At 41.2% G+C, this 25,679-nt stretch overlaps 1 protein-coding gene across 1 annotated transcript in view; it reads right to left on the bottom strand.

The window, feature by feature from the left end:
• Positions 1–25,679, bottom strand: part of LOC148535369 (collagen alpha-6(VI) chain-like) — a 181,062-nt gene that overhangs the window by 28,611 nt on the left and 126,772 nt on the right. The window contains exons 28-37 of the mRNA XM_088462675.1: positions 25,020–25,070; positions 24,235–24,270; positions 23,217–23,279; positions 22,301–22,360; positions 21,602–21,637; positions 13,700–13,736; positions 13,123–13,175; positions 8,918–8,929; positions 2,934–3,000; positions 1,348–1,841 (exon numbers count right to left, since the gene is read on the bottom strand). Of these exons, the coding sequence (XP_088318801.1) occupies positions 1,348–1,841; positions 2,934–3,000; positions 8,918–8,929; positions 13,123–13,175; positions 13,700–13,736; positions 21,602–21,637; positions 22,301–22,360; positions 23,217–23,279; positions 24,235–24,270; positions 25,020–25,070 (909 nt within the window). The remainder of the gene's footprint in view (positions 1–1,347; positions 1,842–2,933; positions 3,001–8,917; positions 8,930–13,122; positions 13,176–13,699; positions 13,737–21,601; positions 21,638–22,300; positions 22,361–23,216; positions 23,280–24,234; positions 24,271–25,019; positions 25,071–25,679) is intronic.

The following is a 25,679-nucleotide window of genomic DNA, read 5'->3' as shown; positions in this document are numbered from 1 at the left end:
TATGGGAGAGACATCATGACGTCCCTCCCATAGTGCTCTCTGTGGGAGCCTGAGCTCAGGAGTGAGCTCCGCCTTTCGGCTGCCGCTGCAGGGATAGAGCCAGGTGCCGGGACCGACGCTGTTTTTTTATTTTTCTTGTGTGGACTCAGTGGCAACCTCTAGGGGCCGGCGCTCCGGGCAATGGCCCTGTTAGCCCGCCCCTAGAACCGCCACTGACCAGTACATAGTACATGTAATAGACAATGGACATTATTCAGATGTGGATGCAAATGCCAACGCAGCTGAAATCTCTCATGGATTCACTATTGCGTAGATATGCTAATGAGCCACTCGCTGTCTAGTGCTTAGAGATGCCTGCTAAAAGCATCGCATTTCCGCCGCTGAAGCACAAAAACAAGAGCCTTCGAATGCAGATCAAACTTCTGAGTAAGGCTAAGCTGTCGCAGACATAGTGGGTCTCCAGACAGGGCCTTAACTAGGGTAGTGCGACCAGTGCCTTGGCACAGGGCACGACAGGGCAAGGGGCGCTTTTTGGGCCTGTCAATTTTCCTGTTTTTTATCATTCTCACTTGTAGCTTTCTCTTCTTTTATCCCCAGCATCTCCTGGCCTCCCCTATCTCTTCCCTGGCCCTTCCCCATGAGGCCATGGCCCTTTTTCAGGTGCACTATCTTATGTCCCTATTTAAAAAATGGGGATGTGGCGGCAATGCTCTTTCTAGCACAGGGCACCAAAAAGCCTAGTTAGGCTCTGTCCAGACATACAGAGGGCTCTCCTGCTGCAACATAAAATGCAGTGGCTACTTTATGGACATCCAGAAACCAGTATTCCCAAACGCTGACTACCTGTCACTCACTTTGTGAGTGAATCCTCTGAGTGAGTGTAATCGCTAATTCAAATGATCCATAAGCACAGTGCAGCTTACACGTATGTGCACTGCTAACAATGGCTCAATCTGTGTAAATATTGGCATTGCATCCACACCTGAATCAGGCCCAATATACTTCAATTGACAAAAATAAAGATATTAGAACATTAAATGAATAAGGTAGTTGTTTGCATGTAGATCATGGTTTGATGATTCATATTACAGCCCTTTGGCTAAAATACACGTGGAGCAGAGCTTGTTGCACCATTGCTAAGTATTAGATGGATAATCTACTTTTTCTGTGAAATATCTTTGTTTAGCTTAAAATATTTAGCTAAACTGTAATGAAATCCAAATGCATTCAGTAATAGTGGGCTTTGATTCCTATAGCTGTTTTATTGCATTTGGCCACCATAAATGGAAGCAAGTATTAGCTTTTAGGTACTGAGAGGGCAAAGTATAATAGGTAATAAGCTCTTACTGAAAAGGCCCGTTTGATTGCAGGTGCAGGAGTGAATGCAATAACTGCTGGTATAATCCCGAGAGCGTTGTATTCCATTACTGCTGTGTTGATGGAAACTGTATCATCGGATTGGCCACTGCTGAAAAACACTGCAATTCTATTTACAGTGGGTCCTTGGAGAGATCTCTTGAAGATATTCCTGGCTACAAACCTCATGCTGCTCCCAATATCACGGCTTGTTTTGGACCTCACCAGAGGAATGCTCTTTACGGCATCTAGTAGCTTGTCCTTACTTTGAATGTCAGAAAACCGCAACAGATACTTGGTATGTTTGTTGTAGGACACTACAGCAACTCTTGCCCCAACAGGACAGTTACTTTTCCTAAGTGTAATTTCTTGTAACATAAATGTGACAATGTCTATCATCTTTGAGTAGGTTCCTTGTGTCACGTCACTAGCCATATCTAGTGCAAACACCAGCTCTGTTGGATACACAGGACAGGCAGGTTTATCTGAAAAAGATGAATGGTAATGGGTGATTCGAATTGTTACTTCCAAAATACAAAACAGAAACCTATCTATCATTGGCTAGTACTAAATATACTATTTATTTTTGTGAATTTAATTTGAAAACCTTTAGTTTTTGTCATGTTCCACGAATGTATGAGGCACAATTGAAACACATCTAAAGAGGCTAAAAGGGTATGACTCAATGCAGACACTTAGATTAATTGCACCAAGGCATGTTTGTATATTTTGATGGTTGTGCAAGAAACATTCAGAGACCCCTATAATAGTCCTTATTGTTTAGTAGTCAGTATCTTCCAACTAGCACCCCCTAGCAATAGTGCTAGTTGCTACCAATGAGTGTGCTTGGGAAAAAAAGTGTCTAAAGAATGAAAACTGTATATAAAATAATTGCCCTGTACCAATCGCTTTTATGGTTGTCACAAAATCAAATTCTATACAAGGTGCTCAAAAGAACATATGGTCCACCACAATTGGGTGACCAGATATCAAGTTCTACTATCAGTAGATATTAATCAAATAATTATTTTAGGTAAGATTGGGTACCATACTTATATATAGCAAGTTTGGAATGACCACCCACCTTTTCAGAACTAATCGCCCAGAGAAATGTGGGATCAAGATTTATAATTTTATACACTCATAAAAATTATATCTCCAAACATTCTCCAAAGACCAATCAAGACTTTTGCACACACTTCAGGTGCAATCGTCCGAAAAGGACGCCTACAGAGGGTTGTATGTATAAATTTATATACAGTATTTATCTCTGTCTATTAATGATAGACTACTTAGTGCTGAATAGCAGAAAAAATATATTTTATTCAAGGGCATAGCAGGTGGAGCTCATGCTCCTGGCATCAGGACTGGTAAGAGGTGCCATCTGTGGGGCATTTTTTTATTAACAGACTGCTGGCTAGGGAAATAGCTCTAGTAGTTCCCAATTTGAATAAGATTACTCCTGTCTGTAGTCACATAGTAAACACACTTCATGGAGGCTGCTAATGTTCCAGGATCTATGTGGCACACAGCACTAAAGGAAAAAATGTAAGTAAAAGTGTAATTTGGGGACTAACCTGCTGTAAGGGGGAATGTTGATGCGCTAGGTGGCATATTGATGTGCTGGTAGAGCATGTTGGTGTGCTGGTTATATGACAAAAAAAATAAATCAGGATTATATCAGTGGATTGGGATGTAGTTCATATCATGGCACTCAGAATGCCGGTGCCGGAATCCCAACACCAGTCAGAATCCCAGTGCCAGCATCCCGACTGCTGGCATCGTGACGGTAAGTATTGGGGTCAGGGTTAGACACTAGGGGGAGGGTTAGGCTGCGGTGAAAGAGGGAAGGGCAGGTTTGGGCTACAAAGGGGAGGGTTAGGTTTAGACTGTGGGGGGGGGGTTAGGTTTAGACTGTGGGCAGGGAGCGTTAGGTTTAGTGGCAGGGTTAGGATACTTACCTGAAGGTGTCGGTATCCTAACCCTGTTTGGATGCTGGTGTCAAAATTCTGACTGCCGGGATCCTAAACGCCGGTATCCTGTACCCAACTCAGATTATCAACACTTCGATAAGTGTCAAGTGTATCAGTAACTAGTGGGTAAGCAGGCTAGTCTCACCTTCTGGCTGCTGCTGTTCTAAATAGAATCTCATGCATACAATATATAGAAGCGAGTCACGATACATAGAAGAGAAACGCCAATGCACATTTTGCTGAAGACCGGTTTGTGAATGTAACTTACCTCCTCAGACAAGCTTATCATATTCCAGAACCACCCATTTAACGTCCCTAAACTATTCTACCCAATCACCTGCCCTCTGCAGAGCTAAAAAAAATAAAAGTGTGTTCTCTTTCCATCCTTGACCCCAGGACAACATTGCTTTATTACTCACTTTTACCATTGCAATATGGCTGGACCAATATGCAATATGTAGCACTTAACTCATGTATCAAATTCCTATTAACTATAGATTGGTTTATTACTGTGATCCCAATAAATAGCACATAAATGTTATTTGCTACATATTGCAAGGAAAATGCTATTTAAAGAAAACCCCTCTTCTTCAACACACGAGGTAGAGTTCAGGTTATGCCAATGCAGACTTGTAATGCAGATGAATTGCTTCATTAATTACAGGAGCATGGCGAGTGATATCGCAGTGACTGAAATGCCTACAGAATAAACTGAATCTAAACTGCACTGGAATGTCAGGGTAAGATTTAACACTGTGCTTTTCAGGGTTCTTATCTGAAAATGTAAATTTTTGGGTCTAACTCTTGTTTAGTGGTAAACAGAAAAAAATGGAAGAGAGCGCTGAAAACAGCAGTAATTTTAAATATATTTATTAGATAATTAGCATAAAATTATATTATGATCAACATATAGCAATTGCCGGCCAGCAATAACACAATCCAATAACCGGTTATTGGTCTATAAAATGTAAATAATTACACACACAAAAAAAGGGTATAAAAATAATTTCCCATAAAAGTATATAAATGCGACCTATTGCATTTAAAGGGTATTCCGTGAGATGTTATATATCCTCTAAAAACAAACCACAACAAAGCTGCAATACTTGTTTGGATAATCAATTATGAAGATACTTTTTTAGCAATAAATGTAGCTTTTCTTTCAGGGAAAGAAAGATACAAAGTTTAACTCCTATTTGGTTTAATGTCAAGCTGTCTTATAATACACACGTTCTCCGTTTGTAAATAATTCAGCAGCTTCACTTGTGTAGCAGCTGAAAGCAATTTAGAGGATCTTATAGCAGTGTATTATTTCTTATATTATCAGCATTTTAAAATAAACATATGTTAACCAAAAGTATTGTGTATCAATCCTCTCTATTATGCAGTATGTTAAATATCCAACATGGCCATGTGGTAAAGAAAAAAGAAAAAAAAAAGAAGAAAAAAATATTTTTGTAGTGGAAAAATGTTTTCTTTTACCAGGATGTTGAGCACGCAACTTAGGTCCACCGGACTTTAACCGCTTTGAATGTCTCCCTCTTCATTAGCCCTCTATAGGGATTATAGTGATCTGTCCCCTCTCTGTATTTTGATGGCATGCATTAATCAAAGTCTGTCAGCGTCACCTGCCAGGCAGAAAAAAGCCCACTGTATATCCTTCGGGCTGAGTTCTTGTCTCTGGGGGCTAAGGCAGACGGTAAGCCTGCTGTATGTCTTTCGGGCTGAGTGCTCGTCTCCGGGGGTACAGGTAAGTCGTTTCTTCGAAGTGGATAGCGTGTATCCAAAGATTGTGGATACGTATCAGCTGGCGTCACCTGGTAGCCAGACAGAAATACCGCTACGTACTCCTTCGAGCTATTGCTCGTCTCTGGATATTAGTGAAGTAGCAAAATCCTCTTAGTGGGAAATATATAACCAGTCAAAAGATGTGCATCTGCCGGTATGTATGGGATAAAACGCGTTTCTCCGCCTACAGATTCAGCGGCTTCCTCAGTCAGAATTCTGACCGATACGTATCCACAATCTTTGGATACACGCTATCCACTTCGAAGAAACGACTTACCTGTACCCCCAGAGACGAGCACTCAGCCCGAAAGACATACAGCGGGCTTACCGTCTGCCTTGGCCCCCAGAGACGAGAACTCAGCCCGAAGGATATACAGTGGGCTTTTTTCTGCCTGGCAGGTGACGCTGACAGACTTTGATTAATGCATGCCGTCAACATACAGAGAGGGGACAGATCACTATAATCCCTATAGAGGGCTAATGAAGTGGGAGACATTCAAAGCGGTTAAAGTCCGTTGGACCTAAGTTGCGGGCTCAACATCCTGGTAAAAGAACATTTTTTTCCACTACAAAAATATTTTTTTCTCTTTTTTTTCTTTTTTCTTTACCACATGGCCATGTTGGATATTTAACATACTGCATAATAGTGAGGATTGATACACAATATTTTTGGTTAACATATGTTTATTTTAAAATGCATATTTAAGCATATAATATAAGAAATAATACACTGCTATAAGATCCTCTAAATTGCTTTCAGCTGCTACACAAGTGAAGCTGCTGAATTATTTACAAACGGAGAACGTGTGTATTATAAGACAGCTTGACATTAAACCAAATAGGAGTTAAACTTTGTATCTTTTTTTCCCTGAAACAAAAGCTACATTTATTGCTACAAAAGTATCTTCATAATTGATTATCCAAACAAGTATTGCAGCTTTTTTGTGGTTTGTTTTTAGAGGATATATAACATCTCACGGAATACCCTTTAAATGCAATAGGTCGCATTTATATACTTTTATGGGAAATTATTTTTATACCCTTTTTTTGTGTGAATAATTATTTAAATTTTGTAGACCAATAGCCGTTTATTGGATTGTGTTATTGCTGGCCGGCAATTGCTATAGGTTGATCATAATATAATTTTATGCTAATTATCTAATAAATATATTTATAATTACTGCTGTTTTCAGCGCTCTCTTCCATTTTTTTTCTGTTTACCTATAAGGCTAGGAGGTTTTTGAGTAGATCTCCCATTTAGAGAGCTGCAGAATCAGCATCTATTAATAAATCCTTATTTTTCTTAATTTAAAAGTTTTTTCTTAATTTAAGGTTTTTATTAGATTGGCACCAGGTATATTTTATATTATTTTTGTTTTCCTCTTGTTTAGTGGTATCTTAACTAAGGGGCTGATTCAGAGGTGAACGACAAAAGCACCGCTGCTGCAGCAGCTGCAGCAGTGGGGTCCCTCCCCGTGGTGACACCCAGTGCAGGGAGAGTAGTAGTGTGTGCGGTGGCAAAAATGGGTGTGGCCTTAATGGCATGGGGTGTGGCCTTATTTAGTCCCAGAGATGCGGACTTCCCCAGGGACCAGTCTGTGTGCAGTGTTGGTTCACTGAGCAGGAGTCAGAACTTTGGTGTCACCCTTCGGCAGGTGACACCCGGGTGCGGCCCACACCCCCCTTGTGACGCCACTGTACTGCAGCCTTGTACGCAGTGGCTATGCTAAAATATGCAAAAGCCACTGGAGGCATTCTGTGTTAAAAGACTGCAAGCTTCTGTGATCCGATTCCTGCGTCCGAAGACTCAGCATCGGACCACTGCATAAACATGGCTGGTACATCTGAGTAACCCTCAGGTTACTCAGGATGACCTGCTAAACAACACTGTCGGGTCCAGTGAAATTGCGTCCAAGGATGCCCTACTGGCACCAACATGCCCAGTTTTCTGTGATGCTCCCAGCCACTGCCCCAAATGCCAGCAGTATGTCAAATCATGCTGCGGCTTATGGGGCACTGCGACCAAAGTTGCAGAACCAAATCTGCACATGCCCAATGTGGCTCCTGAAAACATCAGAAAAGTATGTAAAAATTGAAACACTGTCCAACTCTAAATCTGGCCCTAAATCTGATCAGCATATTGCAATTTCGTATGTAGTGGACTCGTGAAAATGTAGCTAGTGCCTTGTGCACTGAGACGCCCACCCCCGGCATCTGGCATCCGCCATTCACGTACAAAAGTGGAAACAATGGTCGCCCATCGAACCTCTGAGTAGGCCTATGCTGTATCAGACCGAGCTGCTCTCCTAAGATGCCAGGGCTTCTGCAGCTGACTCATTAGAGTACGCACAGAAAACGGTCCTGACATGCCTGTGTATTTCTAATCACCCACGTTACCTCCCCCAAACACTGTCTACCTGTCTGTCACCTTGTGAATAAAACCTCTGTGTGCCCACTGTTTGCAATGCGGCTCTGATGCATGCGCAGTTTAAAAAAATCAGTCCATTGCGTCTGACATCGACAATGCGCCCATCAATAATTATGTGGCCCAGAAGTTGATTGACAGCATGCCAGGGCGAATTGCAGAGGTCATGAAAAAGAAGGGTAAACACTGCAAATATTGATTCTTTGCATAAACTTAATGTAATTGTCAATAAAAGCCTTTGACACTTATACCATAGTAACATCTGACAAAAAGGTCTAAAAACAATGAAACAGTAAACTTTGTGAAAACCAATATTTGTGTAATTCTAAATACTTTTGGCCATGGCTGTATATGCCTCATATACACTATATGCCTCATATACACTATATGCCTCATATACAAAAATAGCAGATTATTTATCTACTGTAATTGTTAGTGTATGATACATTTCATGGTGTCTGCATTTATTTCACTGTAAATCAGTGGCAGAACTAGCGGTGGTGCAGTTGGTGGCTTGCACTGGCGCCTGCTGTTGTGCAGGGGCCCATAGCCCCTGCAGCCAACTGCATCGCTGCATCCGCCGCCAGTGTCCCCCGCCAGTGTAGTGCAGACCACATTGAGTGCGGTCTGCACTACACAACAAACACCGCCGCCGGCCCCTGGTAGTACACTCGTACTACCCAGCGGCGGTGTGTTTATTTTGGCAGCCACTGAGAGTCAGACAGACTCTCATTGGCTGCTGCGTCCACTGAGGGAGCCGGACTGGAGCTCACTCATGAGCTCCACCCCTCGGCTCCCGTAGAGGGTGATGGGAGAGACATCTCTCCCATAGTGCAGAGCGAGAGCGGGTCGGGATGATGGAGGAGCAGACAGTGGCAGGCGCAGGAGTGGGGATTCAGGACCTAAAAAAAACACATCTGAATTTCAGGTAAGTGTTTTTTTTGTGTGTGTTTGCTCTATAGGCAGACTACTACTGGGGGCACTGCACATAGCGGGGACTACTACTGGGGGGCACTGCACATAGGGGAGACTATTACTGGGGGCACTGCAACTAGGGTGGACTACTACTGGGGGCACTGCAACTACGGGGGACTACTACTTGGGGCACTGCACATAGCAGGGACTACTACTGGGGTACTGCACATAGGGGGGGACTACTACTGGGGGCACTGCACATAGGGGGGACTACAACTGGGGGCACTACTACTGGAGGCACTGCATAGCGGGGGACTACTACTGGGGACACTGCATAGGGGGGCCCAAAGCATATTCTTGCACCTGTGCCCACCACTCTCTAGTTCCGCCACTGCTGTAAATGTATTGTATTTCAATTGTATTGCTTTTCTGAGATGAATACAGGTGGAATTTTTCTTACCTTGACAACATGCTGAAAAAGAAACAAATAGATGTGTATTAATATTGCAGAATAAACCATAAATAAAAGTATTTAGTGAACACTAATGCAAACTTTTATGTTATAATGGAGTGCATCAACATATATGCACAATAATACTAATAAAATAAATATAGTATATAAAATACACTATAGAGTCGTCTAGCAGCCTGACCACTTTCCAGTCAATAGTTATGATGTCAACATGGTTATAATGTTGACACCTGAAAAATGTCAACATTGATAAAATGTCGACATATGAATCGTCAACATTGTGAAAATGTCAACATTAGGGTTAGAAGATAGGTTAATGGCTGGTCCCGGGGGAAGGGCCGGCCACGGGGAGTTAGGCCCTCAGGGCAGTATGTTCCTGGCCAAATTCAGGCAGATTTGTTTACCACCACAGCCCACCAGTGGTGGCAGCAGATGGGCCCCCTAGGGTCTGCTGGGACCCTCCCAGTAATTTTTGGTCTGAGTTGGCTTTATAAACTGGGAGCTACAGAATCACTGTCCACAATTGCTTGCTTCCAGCAGCAGAACTTCAGAAGCCCTCACTGCCCCATCCCCTCCATATGACATAGGGCCTGATTCAGACCCACTCGCGAGCGGCTGTCCGCTCGCAAGTGGGTCGATGGTCTGCACTGCGCATGCGCACGACGAAGGGAGCTCCGTCGTGCGCATGCGCGAGACGCGATGAGCGAAGGACTTTCCTTCGCTCGTAGTGTCTGATCAAAGGGGGCGTGCTGTTGATGTTGATTGACAGCACGCCCCCTTTGGTGGGCGTGCCGGGGGCGTGCCTGCGAGACGGAGGCGTTCCCAAGGGAACGCCTACCGTCAGAAGCCGGCCCCACTAACATCACTAGTGATGTCAGTGGGAGTGATTTTGGCTCTGATAGAGCCAAAATCACTCCTGGCCCTGCGGTTGAAAAACTCAACCGCAGGCTTCTGCTCGCAGTGGCGATGGTCGCGATGGTCAAGACCATCGCGACCATCATCCTGCACGCTCGTATATGCTGTGGGTGGTGACCCACAGCTATACGAGCGTCCAGGAGGACGCTCCATATTTATGGAGGTGGGCCCTGATTCAGAGCGAGCGCTCTGGTCAGAGCGTCCGGCTCTGAATCAGGCCCATAGTTGATTCTGTGGCCACACCAGCTTCCACACTTCCAAAATGCTTATCTGAGAATGGGGTGCCAGCCCAGTATATGGGTGATGGTTGCTGCACTGAGTGCCTCCTCTCCCCTAAGAAGATTTGCAGAGCCAACTGGGTTGGAGGCTGCAGCTGTGACAATGACAGAGCACGTGAGCAGTGATAGAAGTAAGTCGAGGGGGGGGACTTGTACACAGCCCCCCTGTGCCCCCCGCATGTTGTGTGATAAAACAGGCCGCCAAGGGCCCATACATGGTGGCACAGAAACTATATGTACATCCTGTATCCACCCTTAAGCCACACCCACTCATACACTTGGTCTATCCACAACCTCTCCCCCCCAAAACTGAATAGGGTGCCCCCGTCATTTTTTTCTCGATCTGCATCTGTGCTGGGCTACTACCCAAAATATTACTATGGGACATGACAATATACTCTTCCACCACTCTTTACATTTATATACTTTAACCTTGGCATGACTAAATTATACATTTTGTATATATAGTTAATATATACTTAATACTTGTTAAGAGTTTACCATAGTTATTGCTTTGTTTTTACTTCGATGCATTACATTTTCTGATTACACAATGGTGTATCTCTATATATATAAAACTAGCTGAAGTATCCGGATTTGCCCAGGTTTAAATCCTCAAGATATTAAGTTTTATTATTTGGTGTCGTACAAATCCATCCAGTGGAAGGCCCAGAACAGGTTCCTAGGGTCAAAGTTCTGCGCAGCCCACTCTGGCAAAAGGTCTGACTGGGACCCCAACCACTCCATTAGGCATCCCAGCCCAATTGCCAACCCTCTGTGAAGTTTTCATGCAAATCCATCCAGTGGAAGGCCCAGAACAGGCACTGCGCCCCCTATGAGATCCATCCACTGGAACGGCCTTTGAGCCAGCCTGGATTCTGGTGGTAGGGTCAGATCTTAAGGCAAACTATATAAATGCATGGACCCATTGTATCTTTTGTCAACGGTTCAGGCTGATGGTGTAATGAATGTTTTCTTGATGCATTTGGGCCCTTAGCACTAATTTAGCATTGTTTAAATGTCACAGTCTAACTGATTATTGTTTCTGACCATGTTAATCTCTTTGAAAGATGAGCAGATAGTGGTTTTAATTACTATTTGCAGCAGTATAACACCTTCCATGTCACAAAGCACACACCATCAGCACCTTGTTGAATTCATGTCATGAAAAATTCAGGCTGAACTGAAGACAATGGGGGCTATACCATATATTAGATAGGTGCAATAAAGTGCCCTTTCAGTTATATATATATAGAAAAGAAATATAGAATATTACAGCACCAACTCAATTTATAACCCTTCAAACCCTTAAGGTCTACACAGGTGTATACGTATACCAAATATAAAAATAAAACCTAAATAGATGTTTAAAAGCAGTAATCCCCACTTGTATGGGTGGCAGCCAAACAGCAATTATGTAACAATGGCAATATGTTACGTATGAACAAATAGAATTATTGGAACTGAAATGCGGTGCCTATCCTGCTATGTATATCTAGATATTCAAACAATAATAGTAATACTTTCAAAGTGCAAAGTGTATTAGTGCAATGAAAAAATGCTAATAAATAGATTACAATATATGTGCAAAGAATTTCAAATAAAAAACAATATATATAAAATATGTGTAAATAAATAAGCTTAGTGCAAGGTGAACAAATATTATATCAGACATACGTAATATATATATACCAACATTCCCTATGTTCAAAGGAGTTGCAGTTTGAAAAGCATGTGAGTGCCGAGTTTGAATGATATTTTTTATGTAGATGGTGTGGTCACATACCAAGGGCACCCCAGATGGTCGAGTGCCGTGGATTGAGCCTGTCGTTTATTTAAATTTTGTGGTCACACTTGCTAGGGCACCCTGTTTTTCAAATGTAAGACAAACTTTTTTCTTTTTCCAGGTGCTTATTAACTGATAGCCCTGGGTGTGGTCCTGTCTCTTTAAGGCAGGACCCAGTTTTCTGTTTAAAATGTATGCAAGCTTGAGGCCAAGATGGCAGATCAAGTTCATTTATCTGAGAATCAGTGTAGGGACTGGCTAGATGGGAATGACCGTGAAGCGGTGGCCAGCTTAACAAATTATTGCAATATTTTGGAACCAACATTCCCTATGTTCAAAGGAGTTGCAGTTTGAAAAGCATGTGAGTGCCGAGTTTGTATGATATTTTTTATGTAGATGGTGTGGTCACATACCAAGGGCACCCCAGATGGTCGAGTGCCGTGGATTGAGCCTGTTGTTTATTTAAATTTTGTGGTCACACTTGCTAGGGCACCCTGTTTTTCAAATGTAAGACAAACTTTTTTCTTTTTCCAGGTGCTTATTAACTGATAGCCCTGGGTGTGGTCCTGTCTCTTTAAGGCAGGACCCAGTTTTCTGTTTAAAATGTATGCAAGCTTGAGGCCAAGATGGCAGATCAAGTTCATTTATCTGAGAATCAGTGTAGGGACTGGCTAGATGGGAATGACCGTGAAGCGGTGGCCAGCTTAACAAATTATTGCAATATTTTGGAACCAACATTCCCTATGTTCAAAGGAGTTGCAGTTTGAAAAGCATGTGAGTGCCGAGTTTGTATGATATTTTTTATGTAGATGGTGTGGTCATATACCAAGGGCACGCCAGATGGTCGAGTGCCGTGGATTGAGCCTGTCGTGTGTGTGTGTGTATATATATATATATATATATATATATATATATATAAAATACAAGTTTCATTTAATGGCAAAAAATAAAAGAAAGAAGTAAAAAACCCTCTCTATGGAGGGTTTAAAACATGTGCGTATCACAAATATATATAAAAAATAAATAAGAAATTCATAAGGACATCACTAAAAATAGTAAAAAAAAAATGCCTTATCTGATCAAAAAGGTAAGTTCATAAAAGGTGGAATCCAGGAGCCACCAACGCGTTTCGTCTAGGTATTATCCCTTCAAGAAGTCTAATACCTATATGAAACGCGTTGGTGGGTCCTGGATTCCACCTTTTATAAACTTACCTTTTCAATCAGATAAGCCATTTTATTGCCGACACAGGAATCCCAGCAAGGAACTTAACATAGGCATCGAAATACTGATGCCTATGTTAATCTTGATGCCAGAATGCTGAGAGGATGCCAGACCGATCGTCCTCAGCCGGGGGTAAGTATATTCTTAGCCGGGGATGACGGGGGTTAGGTTTAGGGTACCCCGGGGGGACTTAGGGTTAGGTACCCCCCAGGGAAGGTTAGGGTTAGGCTAGGGGAAGGGGGGTTAGGTTTAGGCACTAGGGGGGAGGTTAGGGTTAGGCACCCCCCCAGGAGGGCTAGGTATAGGGTGCAGAGAGGCGGGGTTTGGTTTAGGCACCCCTGGGGGAAGTTAGGATTAGGCACCCCAAAAAGAGGATTAGGGTTAGGGAGTGGAGAGGGGTAGGGATAGTATACTTACCTGCGCTGTCAGGATTTTGAACCATCAGACTGCCGGCATCAGGATTTGAACCGCCAGGCTGTAGTACGGCGGTCATTCATACTGGTTCCACTTTGAGAGCAGAAATGCATTAAGATTACAACATAATAAGAGCAAAATATTTATACTTACGACATGTCTTTCGGACCAAGTCAATAAGTTCACATGGCTGTAAAGCAAACACATAAAAAAAATACTAATTTGATGAACATTGTTATATTCATAACATGAATTTATATAAATTACCAGGGTTATGCTTGTGTTTGGGTAATGGTGCGCGACCTCTTTTGTGACGAGAAATTGATTCAATTACATGCAAGGTGCCACCAGATTGGCTTTGGGGCATGTGGCTCTATCATTTATGCTCAGAGTCCATGGTGCATTAAATTCCTTACCTTAACTGCTGTTATGTGCGCAGGGCCCAAGTTGCAAAGCTTCTCACATGTAATTGAATCACCCTTATTTGTCAGTATGTCATTGTTGTGAGACCTCATTGTGTTCACAATAGAATGTAAAGCATATTTAAAACTCACTTCTAAAAACTCTCACTTTAGTAAATTTACCCCCAACAGTGCTTTCATGTGAAATATTTGCAATCCCTAGTGATTCAATTCTTGTGAGAATCATTGTAGAATTACAGAGAATTATAGTAGCAGATTTTCCTGTGCATCCTCTATGGACTGTAGAAGAAAGTCTGTGATGTTTGTGGGCGGCTGTGAGTTGCTGGGGAAATGGCCCTAACGTCTGCAGCTCACTACCATCACTTCTAAGAGAATTGCCCCCAAAACTCTTTTATGATCATCTTCTTTGGCCTGAATATCCAGTAAAGTTGAAGTTATAGGTAGTAAAGCCAAATATGTGATAGAAGATAGGTAGGATGTGGCAAAAATATAATTTAATTTGCAAAAAACAGCATGTTATACATTAAAAAAGACCTCTGGAGAATATAAATTTAAATGTGACATGTTTCCACATGTATTAGTACACAATTACTATTTATTTGATGAATTAAACAGCTTGATTTTTATTTATTAAATAAAAACAGAGAATGTGACATGTGTAAAGGTTTGGGGACCTTGCCAGTGAGTGCTTAGTAACATGAGTAGTGCTACCATAGAAACAAAGGAAGCAGCTGATTTTTTCTTCCAGATGGTTCTGTGAACCCTTGATAGCCAGTGGCTTGCTGTGTGCTGATTAAAGATGACTTACTGAGCAATTCATAAGAGCCTTCCTGGAATCCAATCAGGAAGTAGCTGCATTATAATAAGCAGCCAGAAGGTCTGACAGTCACACAGCATGGCCATTGAGCTCCTATTAGGGTAAAAGTTTCATGGAACGAGAGTAACTGTTTTACAGTTCACACAACATCCACTCATTAAAGATCACTGTCAGTTTGTCAGACTTTTGCTACACTGGCTGCCATGCCCATCTGTTCTGGAGTTTATGGAAACCTTAGCCACATCCTGTCATACAGGTAGAGAGGCTGGTGCAGAAGTAATTCAGAGGGAACATGGTACCTCTGACAAAGCCATGGGTGGAGCCATGGAGAAATGCATTAGCTGTGTGCTGCTCTGTGTTACTAAGCATTCCTGCACAATACTCCACCGCTCACTGTCTACCACCTTTTCAGCTCTCCACATAGTCATATTGAAAAGATTGAAGGAGACACCACTTCAGTGCAAAGGGAACTCTTTGCTAATCTGGACTCCCACCTGCTATAGACTTGTATCCTGCTTGTCATTGCTGAAGTTAATATCTGGTGCAATTAAGGGGTCTATTCATAGATCAGTGAAAAGCTGTGTTTAGCTTTCATCAATTCATTGACTGTGTTACCAAGGAGAACGTTATTCCATCTCCAGTTCCACACCCACTTCCTGTATGCATTGCATCACCATACTTTTGTATGGTGAGTGCGATTCACAGAAGAATGGAAAGCTTAGTTGAATACTCCCCTGCTCTCTGCCAGACACCCGATGCTGGCTCCACCCCCTGTAGACCAGCGTTCTTTGCAGTAGGTCTGATGTGACCTTCTGCTGTAAGATGCCGGCGCATGTGCAGTGGGAAGAAGACATATCGTACTCCACATATGTCTGTTTTCCCACTACATCTTGGGTGTTAGAGGCTGTGTTTGTTTGTGGACCCGGGGTGGTAACAGGAGTAAACACCTGAACAGGTTTAAACTGAAAAGTAGGTAGTTTAATGTGAATGTTGGTAGACATGAACAATAAGATAAACTAAAGTCCAGTAATAACAAACTAATAAATGTAGCAGAGGGAAACTGTAGTGAGTGGGAATAAACAAATGTCCAGCATGGTGACAGAGATGAATAAGGTGAATCCAGATAAAGGTGAAATGGATATCCGGGTATGCAGAGTAATGGCTGAGAGGGATATCTGGAAATGCTGTGAAGATGGCTGAAAGGAAAATCCTGTAATGCTGTGATGATGGCTGAAGGGAGAATCAGGTAATGCTGTGATGATGGCTGAAAGGAGAATCCGGTAATGCTGTGATGATGGCTGTACAGTGTACAGGAATGGGTTAACTGTGGAGACCGGTTCAGGCAGAAGTGGGTCTGGTGGAAGATCTCCAGCAGAGTGCAAGGCAGAGCGGTGCAGGCTGCAGGGAGCCGAAGGCAGACAAGGAGCTAGGGCAAGCACCAGAGCACTGGTCTCAGGTTCTGGAGCGCAGGAGCTCTCTCTCACAGCTAACGCTGTGAAACACGTTGCACTGGCAACTACAAACACCCTTAAGTACTCAGCAACAGAATGTGATAGGCCAGAGAGAGCAGGTGACCCACAGATGATTGGCCTGCTGTGTCACATGGCCAAAGACTACATGGTGGCGCCCAGACAGCCGTGACATGGAGACACCACTAGTCTTACCCCTGTCAGTACAGCCCAATGCTGGCAGACCTTTGCATACAGGCAATGCCAATCTCCACACGCCAGCTCCCCTGCCAGAAGGACTGCGCCACAGCGCCCTCACCGGTAAGGACCACAAACCTCCACGCCGCGAAACTTGGGTCGTGACATTGGGGCTCGCGGAGGGGCCATTTACTGGAGGAAGATGCCAGACAGGTAAGTGTGCATGAATGGCTACAAATCATTACTATACAGCAGGTAAAATAAGTATTGAACACATCAAAATTTGTCTCAGTAAATATATTTGTAATGGGGCTATTGTAATGACATTTTCACTAAATGCCAACAACAACCCATGCAATCCACACATGCAAAGAAATCAGCAAGACAATGATCCCAAACACACAGCCAAGGACACTATCAAATGGTTTCAGAGAATGAAAATAAAGCTGTTAGAATGGCCCAGCCAATCACCTGACTTGAATCCAATTGAAAATGTATGGAAAGAACTAAAGATCAGAGTTCATAGAAGAGGCCCACGGAACCGTCAAGATTTGAATACTGCAAGTGTGGAAGAATGGGCCAAAAATCACACCTGAGCAATGCATGCGACTAGTTTCTCCATACTGGAGACATCTTGAAGTGGTCATTACCAACAAAGGCTTTTGTATGAAGTATTAAATGTCAGTAAGCGTGTTCAATACTTTTTCCCTGTGACATTACACATTATTACAAATAACTTAATTTATGGACATCTATGGTTTGATTACTTTGCATGTGTGGATTGCATTCGGTGAAAATATCATTACAATAGCTCCATTACAAATATATTTACTGAGAAAAATGTTGATGTTTTCAATACTTATTTTACCCACTGTATATTGCATGGACGTGATGTGATATATAGTAATGTTTTTCAGTAGCCAGTTCATGTTTTACATGAATAGACCCCTAAGCGAGCCCAATATGCGAAACCACTTGTAACAGAGTGTTGGACTTATGTTTAATATCGGTTGATTCTACTCAGGTTCGGATAATTGGATCTTTAATAGTCCTTATGTTCCTGTTTTTATATATTTATGCTTTAATATATATTTTATTCTTAACAATAAATTGTTTATATTCAGCTCATTAGTCCTTCTAGTACATTGTGTTATACTATTTAAAGAGCTCACTCTTCAATATACACATTATATCTATTAGCACTGTGTTTTTTGCGTCTGTGATACAGGGAGAGACATGATGTAAGAATCAATTTAGGGGGATCAGCTCACCCGGTGGATAACCTCACTGCTTGTTGGATCTGGGAGCGCATTATTCTGGGAGCACATATTTCAACAATATTAGTGACAGAGGGGAGGTAAAAGTGTGTGTGGGGCGGGGTTGTAACGTGATTTGTCTCAACCTGACCCTGCTCTCTGCTAGGACAACAATGCAGTTTGTGGAACTGCGCATTTGGATGCAGTGCCATGGTGATGCGATTGGCATCATTATGATCTGCCCGATGGGTGCTCATGATGTTAATTGTCCCATAAAGGCTACACCCATTACACAACAAACTGAATCTGGATCCAGGTCAGTGGCTTATTCTCCTGGAATGTTCGCCCGGATAACCTCAGAGAGTAGGCAAGTGTGTTTAAAATGCATTTAGCACTGCCCTTGTTATGAGTGCTGTTTTTTCAAGGTTCATGAAATTCGAACCAACCGTTATACATACGCAGAGCTCTTAGAAGCTAGAGTTATTTTAAAGAAAGGGAAGAACAATTGAGCAGACAAAGCTAAGTAACTAACCAAGCTGAGATGTGAGATTGGTGAGATACTGGGAAGTAATTTATTGCTGTTGTTCCATCGCTTGCAGAAAGAAATCCTCTGCTACATAAAACTTGTACATGTCCAACAATGGAAAATTCCTGATAGTAATAGCATTCCTTACTCAGTTGGATCCCGTAATGAAATAACATACAGGTCAAATAAAGAAATGTAGGTCTACACTTAGGAATCAGCTGATTGAAGAAGTCAGTAAATAAGTTATTCAGAAGGTTGGGTCCATAGGGAGAAATTCTCAATAGTTTTCTTTTGGATTAAAACCCAGATGTCAGTCATCAAGAACAAATGTTTTCATTATTAGATTTAATCAGTCAGACATTAAAGCTCGCCATACACGCTACAATTATCGGGGCGATCCGCCCGATATCCGCTGATTGCCCCGGTAATTGTAGCTTGTGTACGGGCGACCGAGGCTTAAATATTGCTTGGTCGGGCACGCTGGATTGTCCAGCATGCCCGTCCGATGTGATATTTAACAGGTAAACTGCCGGCCGCATCAGGCTGTGTATGCCCAGCCGCTGCCAACAGACAGACATTTCCTGTGTTCCTTCCCATGGAAGGAACAGGGAAATGTCTCCTCCCCCGGGGGGCGGAGCGCAGATGTTGGGCTGATAGACTGTGAGATATCTCACAGTGTATGCTGCGGACATCTGCGGATGGCATGCTGCCAGATAAAATGTCTGTCGGTCTGACAGGCATTTTATCTGCACATGTATGCCCAGCTTTAGTAGCAGTTCATTGGATTTCTATCAGATAATGAGACAACTGATCTCAGCTTATACAATGCACGGTAATAACAATTATTACTTAGATGTCAGACACACAGCTACACTGAGCTGTGAGTGATCCAGATGAGTGCCCATGCAGAGCGAAAGCCAAAGTCTTCTCTAGAACCATAAGCAGAAGAAAGTAGTTCAGGTTTGGATAAATGATGAAGAGCAGCCATAGTCCATGGTTGCCAGCAGCTTTCTGTTTTAGGATTTCTACAATGATTTGTTAATATTTCACGTCTTCACCTCACACTACAAGACTGCAATATTGCCTATTCATTTCTAACTTATTAATCAATATCAATATTGTCCTTAAGTGGTGTCAGGAAAACTCTCGATATCTTGAGATCATCATCTGATTGCTGTCATGATGTCAATTGTTACTTAATCTCTGATGTCACTTAATAAAACTGTTTAAATAAGTGTTGTCTAGATTAATTTTATGGGAGTAATTCAATTCTCAGTGATATGTGGCCAAGATTTTCAGCTGCGCACATCCCTGAGAATTATGGGAGCCCAACATTGCTAATTTCCCTATGGGAAATGTGCTAATTTAGGGGGCCACTAGGTGCCGCTGCTCCGACCATCCTGATGGCATTCCGAGGACATTGGCAAGAAATGAATTCACCCCTATCAGTCTTTAGCCATTAATATGTTATTATATTTTTATGCATTTTTATACATAGAAGAATAGGGTTAGGCTGCAGTGGGGAGGGTTTGGGTTAGGCTGTAGGGGGGAGGGTTAGAGTCAGGGGGAGATTTAGGGGTTAGGGTACTTAGTTGGGTCGGGATTCTGACTGCCGGGATGCCGCTGTTGATATTGTGACCGCCAGCATCCCGACGACCGGGATCTTGTACCCAAACCAATGATATATTTGAAGCTACAAGATAGAAGATATAAGGAAATACCATTTGGAGTAATCTTTACAAGTGGTGAAATGTCTAAGGAAAGGTTTCTGAAGCACTTTCTCAAAATACAAAAGAACTTGACTTCAGGACATGAACTTGGAAAATGGAAAAGAACTTAGCATGCATAACTTTCTGAGTACATAATCATATATCTGGAAAAAAAAAATTCTAAATTCAATAAAAATAGCCAAACTTTGCATAGCTTCAAGCCTCAAAATAACAAAGTAATCTGCAGACTTTTTGCCAATTAAAACGGATCATTACATTTTTGCAATCAAGTCATGGCACATAACTGTTCAACAACCAGCATGAATCAAGAAATTGGACACAATCCATCATATAATGATATAATTGATGACTTCACATCTAGAGAGTAAGAGAAAGGGCTTTTAATGCTGAAAAATGAGTGACTGATGTACACGTTCCCTATTCCTTCTTTCAAAAGATTGGTTCAGTGACTTATAAGACCAATTGTATTTACAATTATGTGGTTTTGTTCAGATTTGTTCTGAGTTGTGAGTGTGTATCAAAAAAAGATATACTTCATATGGACAAATGTTATACGTACTGTCAATTGAGTCTGCAAGAAATAATCAATACTGAAATTAAAACCACCTCAGAAAAAAATTATTAATCATTACCCAAATGAAGATATGCAAAAACAATTATAAGAAATCAAAGGAAACACTGAAAGTTCATTGGTTCATTGAATCCCTTGAGGACATGGATGTGTAATGATGTTGTGTTGTTCAAAAATCTCTTTTATCTCATATGAGCTGGGGATCGTTCAAAGAAACTGTTGCAGCTTGAAACCAACTGGATTTATAAACCTGATACCATGTCCCCAAGGGACTCAATAAACAGATGAACTTTTAGTGTTTCCTTTGATTTCTTATAATTTTTTTGCATATCTTCATTTGGGTAATGATAATTTTTTTCTGAGGTGGTTTTAATTTCAGTATTGATTATTTCTTGCAGACTCAATTGACAGTATAACATTTGTCCATATGAAGTATATCTTGTTTTGATGCACTCTAATTAATAGTACCCAGTGTTTTGGGTGCTTTTTTATACTATGTAGCAGATTTGTCTATTTGTTACAATGATGTTCTGCGGTTTGCAAATGTTACTGTTTAAAGACACCATATGTTTGATTTTTCATGCTTTTGAGTTTTTTCTTGACCTTAGTAGGCTTCCGTAGCCTAACTTTTAGATTGCCAAGGTGATGGGGAGAACACTATGCACATGACATCACGTTGCTGCGGTCCCGGAAGTGCCACAGTGTTCTGTTCACTGGGTAAGATATGTATTTAAGGTAAGATAGTCTAATGTTATGTTTTTGTATCCTGATGAAAAAAAACTATTAAAGAGTTCTGAAATGTTGATTATCATATTCAACAAGCTCTAACTTTGAGTTATTAAGTTGCCGGGAGTGCCACCTATTCAAATATTTATTTTTCCTCTCCTTGCAAGGAGAGATAAAGTGGAAGAGGCACCAAGTGCCAGTATTGTAGAAATAGCAAGAGGAGTGCCGGCACATTGACATATATATATATATATATATATATATATATATATATATATACATATATACACACACACACACACACACAATACAGATTACTAAAGATTATGTAAAACAATAAATAATTTTAAATATTACATACAGACTGTGTAGCTTGACCGTTAATGCCTTTTCTTCCCTGAGGGTAGAAATAAAAAATCATTATGGTATATGATGACTAAAGCATTGTACAAATGAAACAAATAAACAATTGAAACAGGTCACAGATATCATTCATTCTGTAAATAGATATCCACTCTGTCTAACAATACTCCTCAAAGAAATTATTTTGACCATGGAAATGCTCTGGTTAGACTTGTAGGATCAAGAAAAGGCTCTGGGAATATTTCTTTCATGCAGCACCAAGGAAAGACTCTAGTTATATTTCTTTTATGTACTGTAGGACCAACAAAATGCTCTGGTGATACTTCTCTCATATAAGACCAATGAAAGGCTCTGGTTGTATTTCTTTCATATAGAAGCATAGAACGGATCTGGTTATACTTCTTTCATGTAGGACCAAGAAAAGACTCTGGTTATTCTTCTTTCATGTAGGACCAAAAAAAAAGCTCTGGTGATACTTCTCTCCTTTTCTCTAAACACTAAACAGCAATACCCTCTTTTTATACCACTGTAACTCAACATCAAGTGTTAAATAGTGCTCCCACCTTTAAGGTGCAGACTTGAATTGAATTGAGAGAAAGGTGTTAGTTATGTAGTTAAGCATAACATAAGTCACTCCCTAGAGAAAGATAATTGTACAAATAAAGCATTTGTAAAATTAATCATAGTTATAATTTACCCTCCGACCAGGAGGTCCTGGCGGTCCTCGTTCTCCAATATCACCATTATCTCCAGATTTCTATGTTAAAACAGTATTGTTAGTAAACAACAGATTATTGTCAGACACAAATATAAAATAGCTACATGAAAAAGACGAGCATCAAGACTTATATAAAATGCATAACTTGGGTTGTTCACTTCTGAACTGGCTTCTAAATTTTTTGATGCTTAGGGAACTTACATTGATACTCTCTCCATTACATATATGAGTACGAGGGGGGGGGGGGGGGGTTTCAATAAGCCACGTGACTTACTGCATGGCTACAGCTCCCGGGTTTAACGCCCGGGCTGTTCAATTAGCAGCCTGTTTCCTCACTCGGTAAGCCGCATGGCTAGTACACGATAACCCATAGATTCCAGGTTAAATGCCCGGAGCTTATGGGTTACCCACGCGCAGACAGTTGTAGTAAGCCCTGAAATCCCTATTTACCTTTAATTTTTGTTTGCGCCTCAGGAGGATGCAAGTAGAAATCCTCAAGCAAGTGGTAAGTGCAGCAGGCAATTGAATTCAGCCTTTAAAATTAAAATTCATGACTCTCTTAAAAATACTATTTGGTATGAGCTTCGAGTTTTATCTGATGTCCTACCAATATCACTGAACCTAGAGGGAATTATATCTTATCACCACATGACTCCACTACCTCTGTCTTTGTTTTATTTAGTTATAGTATATATGGCTCAGGCTGCACAACCCTATGCTCTTAGTCTGCCTGAAATAAATGATAATGTATATTAAAATCAGTAAGTGTACTAATTTAGAATACTTTTCATTTGTTAACATGATAATTAAAAGGAGGGCAGTTTTTAATACAGTATCCTGGCCAAAACTAAGGTAAAAACATGATCTCTATTAAATGTACAGTCTGATACTTAACACTTCCTCCAGAGAATCCCTTTGGTCCATGACCTCCTAGTATTCCAGGATCTCCGTGCACACCCTGTGAAACATTAAATATATCACAATATTATATATTTTTCTTTGTTTTAAGTTGATCAAAGTAAATACTATAATTTCAGAGAGTTGCAATAACATCTGATATATCGCTAACATGACTACAAAATTGTGCAGTATCCTATTAAACAGAGTAGCAGGAAAAGCATAATATTATACAGATGGATGTACTATATGTGATACCATTATAGGGATAAAGTAATTGAAAACATTGCTGATGGAGTAAGTTATGTGTTTGCTAAGCAGTCATCAGCTAACTATTCAGTACTGTAATATGCTGCAGGTAAGAAGCCTACCACACATGTATAGTAACATACAAAACAAGTTGTCTTTTGCCTTTATATCTTCCGATAAGGTGTGTACTGTATGTATGTAGCAGCACATATGCAGATTACAATTGCATCTTGCGGCATATGCACAGACTGCTGGTAATAGCAAAAAAGTGTTTGCATTTGGGCTTGCAACTGACTCCGAATCAGTCACAGTACACATGATCAGGGGCACCGAGAGAGGGGTGAGCAGGTACTAATTACCCGGGTAGGGCCATCAAGAGCCGCACCGGGCCCAGGTGAAGGAGGCGTGGCTTGCTGGAGGGGCCCAGCGGGGGCCCGGATCCAACGCACCCCCCCTCCCTCTTGCCTCTCAGCAGCCCAGCACATGCTCCTGTGCAGCAGTAGCAGTCTCCTCTATCTGTGGGGGGGAGGGGCAATTACACTGATCGTGCCCCCCCCCCCTGGCTTTACGCCAGGCTGAGGGCTCACAGTGACACCCTCCCCAGCACGAAGTGTTGCTGCAAAAAGTTTTTTCAATAAGGGGGCGTAGTTACGCCTCCAATAGTTAGGCCACACGCCCTTCTCCGGGCTGGCTTTCTACGCCCCTGCACATAATATACATATAAAGAAAGATATAAACATACCATAACATTAACATGAATAAAATACCTTATTGCCACTGTCTCCTGCGAATCCTAGTTGACCCTGTGGACATAAATCAAAAATTCATAACAGTTTTATATTTATACATTTATACATATAGGTGCTTTTTTATACAGTAGATTAGGATTGTCTGCCTCCCCGATAAGGTGTTGCATACTGCAATAATGTTAGAGCTGTTATACAGGTTTATCATTGTATCACATCCTCTGACATCTGCTTACTATTGAAAGCATTAAGCATTATCAGTTATCAGTTATGATGTAGGACTACAACTAGGCATATCTTTCAAGTTGTATGGGTAAAGCTGCATACACACACAACGAATTAGTAAGTGAACGATTTTAGTAAACGATTTTAGTTAATTTTTTCAAGGGAAAAAAATTAACGAAAATCGTTTACTAAAATCGTTCATTTACTAAATGTTATGAACGATTTTTTGAACTACAAATGATTTTTGCATATTGCCTTACTGAAAATCATTGAGTTGGTCCATCTGACTGAACTACAAACTACAAATGTGAACGCGCATGAACGATAATCGTTCATCGCTTTAACTCAGAAAGTGAATGATTTTTTCAACAATTGAATGATAAACGATATCGTTATCGCTAATCGTTCAAAAAATCGTTGTGTGTGTAAGCACCTTATGTACTATGGTGCATACAGTGTAATTCAGTAATGTGTTCTTCTAGTAACACAGTGTATGATGCAAAAACACAGTTAAAGAATCTTTATTCTTTCAGTTGGCAGACAAGACGCAGGAGCAAATTAGGACATTGAATTGAATTCACCTTAGTTCCTTTTTTGCCAGGTGCCCCGAATCCATGCTTTCCATCGTCCCCCTGGTAAAATTTATTGCATATTAAAATGATAGGAAAAAAAGATTAAGACATACTGTATATGATTGGCTGTTTTTAAGACCATGAGACTAAAGATGGCCACACATCTAAAGATTATCTGTCCAACCAGCCAACTAGATGATTGGTTGGAATGAAAATCTGGTAAGGAATTGGAGTAACTGATGATCAGCAATTTGCTCCTAAATGCCAGAAAACAGATGAAAATGGTCGTCAGACAAGTTTGTTAAATGTTTGATCCAAACAATTTGTTCAAACAACAGTTTTTGTCCATTTTCTGGCGTTTGGGAGCAAATAGCTGATTGCCATTTGCTTTCATACCTTACCAGATTTTCATTCCAACCAATCAACTAGTTGGCTGGTTGGACAGATAATCTTTAGATGTGTGGCCAGCTTTACTCAAATTATATACATTTTTATGTTACATATTTTTATAATATATAGTATAATTGTTAGATTTTTAAAAGTAAAGTATCCTATTGAGGTACACAGCAGGAAGGCATGAAGGTAATACACTCAGTAACGAGTAGGTGTACTGAATACAGTGGCTACTGATTGTATATTGAACTTTGTAATGTAATACTGTTCCAGTAA

This window comes from Taudactylus pleione, unplaced genomic scaffold (genome assembly GCF_031769625.1).
Source record: "Taudactylus pleione unplaced genomic scaffold, aTauple2 ptg000053l, whole genome shotgun sequence".
NCBI classification, from domain to species: Eukaryota; Metazoa; Chordata; class Amphibia; order Anura; family Myobatrachidae; genus Taudactylus; species Taudactylus pleione.
Note: the sequence above shows the minus strand (reverse complement) of the source record. Positions and strands in the feature narration are given on the sequence as shown.